At 43.7% G+C, this 2,858-nt stretch overlaps 1 protein-coding gene across 1 annotated transcript; it reads right to left on the bottom strand.

The window, feature by feature from the left end:
• Nucleotides 1-404: 404 nt before the first annotated feature.
• On the bottom strand, nucleotides 405-1,173 carry LOC148008659 (uncharacterized). Its single transcript, XM_087674111.1, has one exon. It carries the CDS (start codon nucleotides 1,130-1,132, stop codon nucleotides 530-532), a length of 603 nt encoding a protein of 200 aa, XP_087530237.1. The 5' UTR covers nucleotides 1,133-1,173; the 3' UTR covers nucleotides 405-529.
• Nucleotides 1,174-2,858: the final 1,685 nt, after the last annotated feature.

Here is a 2,858-nt window from a genome sequence, read left to right as displayed (position 1 = left end):
ACCGTTTGAGATACTTCGCACTTTCCAAAGCATACATAACCATCATGGAAGAGCATTTGTTTTCCATAATTGGACAATCCATGTTGAATGGTTGCTGAACTACTCATATGAATTAGTACTCAAACAAAAGGATATGGCAAGGAATTTTAATCAATGCCATTCGAACCATGCCCACTTGTACATGTGCACACTAATAATTAAGAGTCTGTTAATCCCGTGATTGGATGATTAACAGTCTATTACCACCTTTACCAGCTGAAAACAGGAACGTCCCATGATTCGAACCTTCTCGTCTAGCCACGTATACGAGTTCAACTATGCCCGCACCAACCCATCGTACACGTCAAAGAGTTTAAGTGTGATCGATCGAGTGAAGCGACTAAGCATTAGAGGAACAAGAGACATGCACAAAGTTAAAGGTAACTCATTCAAACGAGAAGAACCAGTACATGAACGATATTGTTCTGCTTCGCATGAACGATGTCACGGCGGCGTATTATTATGTGGCCGGCATATTTGGATACGTTGGTTAGTTCCAGCCCCCACCACCATGGCCCCCTCCTCCGTAATGTCCTCCTCCTCCGTAGTGGCCTCCTCCGCCTCCTCCGTAATGACCTCCTCCTCCGTAGTATCCTTCCGCTTCCGCGTCCTGCGGCTGCTGCTGCGCCCAGTGGCCGCCCCCGCCGCCATAGCCTCCGCCGTGGCCGCCTCCATGATATCCTCCCCCTCCGTAGTATCCTCCGGCCTCTGTGGCCTGCGGCTGCTGCTGCGCCCAGTGGCCACCCCCGCCCCCATAGCCTCCGCCGTGGCCGCCGCCGTGATATCCTCCTCCTCCGTAGTATCCTCCGGCCTCTGTGCCCTGCGGCTGCTGCTGCGCCCAGTGGCCGCCACCGCCACCGTGGCCGCCTCCGCCGCCATAGCCCCCGCCGTGGCCGCCCCCGCCGCCGTAGCCCCCACCGTACCCTCCTCCGTATCCCCCACCATGACCGTATCCCGCCTCTGTCTCTTGCGGCTTTGCTGTCACCTCACCCGCCTCCTGCTGCTCTAACTCGCGGGCTGCCATGGCCGCCCAGCTGCTGGCTGTCGCCATGACGAGAACTACAAACAGTAATGCACAACGTCTGGTCGCCATTTCTGTTTGAGTAGTTATGATATGTCGAAGAACAACGTTCGGGCACTGCTTTATATAGCTCCAACCGCAGTCCCGACTCCCCAGGCTACGCCCGCAAGTTTTGTTATTAATGTACATAAACCCACTAAGTGGGGTAAAAGCGATAGATTGCCCGATCCACTACCGCTACGCACAGTCATATCAGATATCTACTTTACCCGGATGCCGTTGCCTCAAAGTCAAACACGAGGCAAGTAGAACGTGCCAGGAAAACTCCTATCCACATTATACTCTTGAATATTTATGAGCAGTGTATCAACTAGATTGTGAGTGCGGTAGTACATAGCGCTGCAAAGTTTGGCTTTCTAAGGTCGCAGTGCGCACCATCCGTGTGTGTAGAGCACCGATCTCTGTTTGTGGAGCTCTCCCCTCCGCCCTCTCTTTCTTTCCCCACACAAAAGGACCTCTAAACCACTTCCTATATAGATATATTTAACTTATAATGAATGTAAAACATAACCGAATTAGTAAGAATGTAAAAATTTCTAGTTATAACTAGAGAATTTTAGCATCAGAGTCTTTCGAACTAGTAAAGCCTAAAGCCCTTTTCCTAGTTGCTGTCTCGATCTAGCAACATTATGTAATTAGAGAATTTTAGCATCACAGTCTTTCTAACTAGTAAAGCCTAAAGCCCTTTTCCTAGTTATTGTCTCGATCTACCAACATTATACAACAGCTCAATATATAAGTAGTAATATTAAAATAACTTGAATATTTTAGTTTTCACTAGATAGCAAGTTACTATCTTCTAATAGGCAAAAATATGGATCAGTCACTCTTTTGAGTTAATTTGGAGCTCAATATTTTCCTAAGTATAACGAGGAAATGAATGTCCTTTGACTCAAAACTTATGTTTCTATAATAAATACTTGGTAAAATGCAAAACCTAAAAATGTTGAACTTACAACACCCTATATAGTGTATCCTTTTTATGCACCATGTAAAGACCACACATAGATAATTTTACAAAAGCAATCAATGTGAGATTTATTTCTTTAAATCCACATTATGTAGCATTCCAATGCTACATGCAATAAATCCATTCAACACTGATCAATGTTACGAACTATGCAAATATAATGGGAAGATAACTTGTTAGTAGGTGCATACAGGAAGAGATTTCATCAATCAGGGATCGATATGCAAGTTTCAAATTACCCGCTAGACCATCAAGAATAGTAAAAAGCATACAATTTTTAGATGTATAGAAAGTTGAGAATCTATGTCAAAAGCAAATAAGCAAAATGCAACTTTCAAGCGAAGCTACATATTGAGGGGTACAAGACCGTACATACTAAGACCATGCAAGGGTATTGAGTTATGTTAGAGAGTCTTGGTTGAAAACATAAAGTTTTTGAAAGCATGATTTGGTATAAATTTATTTAATCCCTTATGGTACCAATGGACGTATAAATACCTTTAGATTGTGTGAACTGCCTTGGCTTTACTTAGATCGCTAGATAGGGAGAGGAGTATCAATTTATGATGTAAGAGGGCTATGACATTGAGGAATTTTAACTTGCAAATAGCATTGAAAGATAGGATACCAAAGTAAGATTGTGAAGCTTGGCCTTAAGGAGATCATTATATCGTTGATTATTTGACCATGCAAATCAAGTGAATGGGTTGATATTGATAATATTTTGGAAGGTGATAGAAACTTATTTTTGTTTTTCAAATAAAAGAG

Source organism: Lygodium microphyllum, unplaced genomic scaffold (genome assembly GCF_053477565.2).
Source record: "Lygodium microphyllum isolate KBCC unplaced genomic scaffold, Lygodium_microphyllum_v1.1.10 scaffold_97, whole genome shotgun sequence".
NCBI lineage: Eukaryota > Viridiplantae > Streptophyta > Polypodiopsida > Schizaeales > Lygodiaceae > Lygodium > Lygodium microphyllum.
This window is presented reverse-complemented; position numbering and strand designations above follow the sequence as displayed.

Bases quoted from the DNA above. Each gene is read 5' to 3' on its own strand.
- LOC148008659 (XM_087674111.1), bottom strand. From the start codon at position 1,132: ATGGCGACCAGACGTTGTGCATTACTGTTTGTAGTTCTCGTCATGGCG.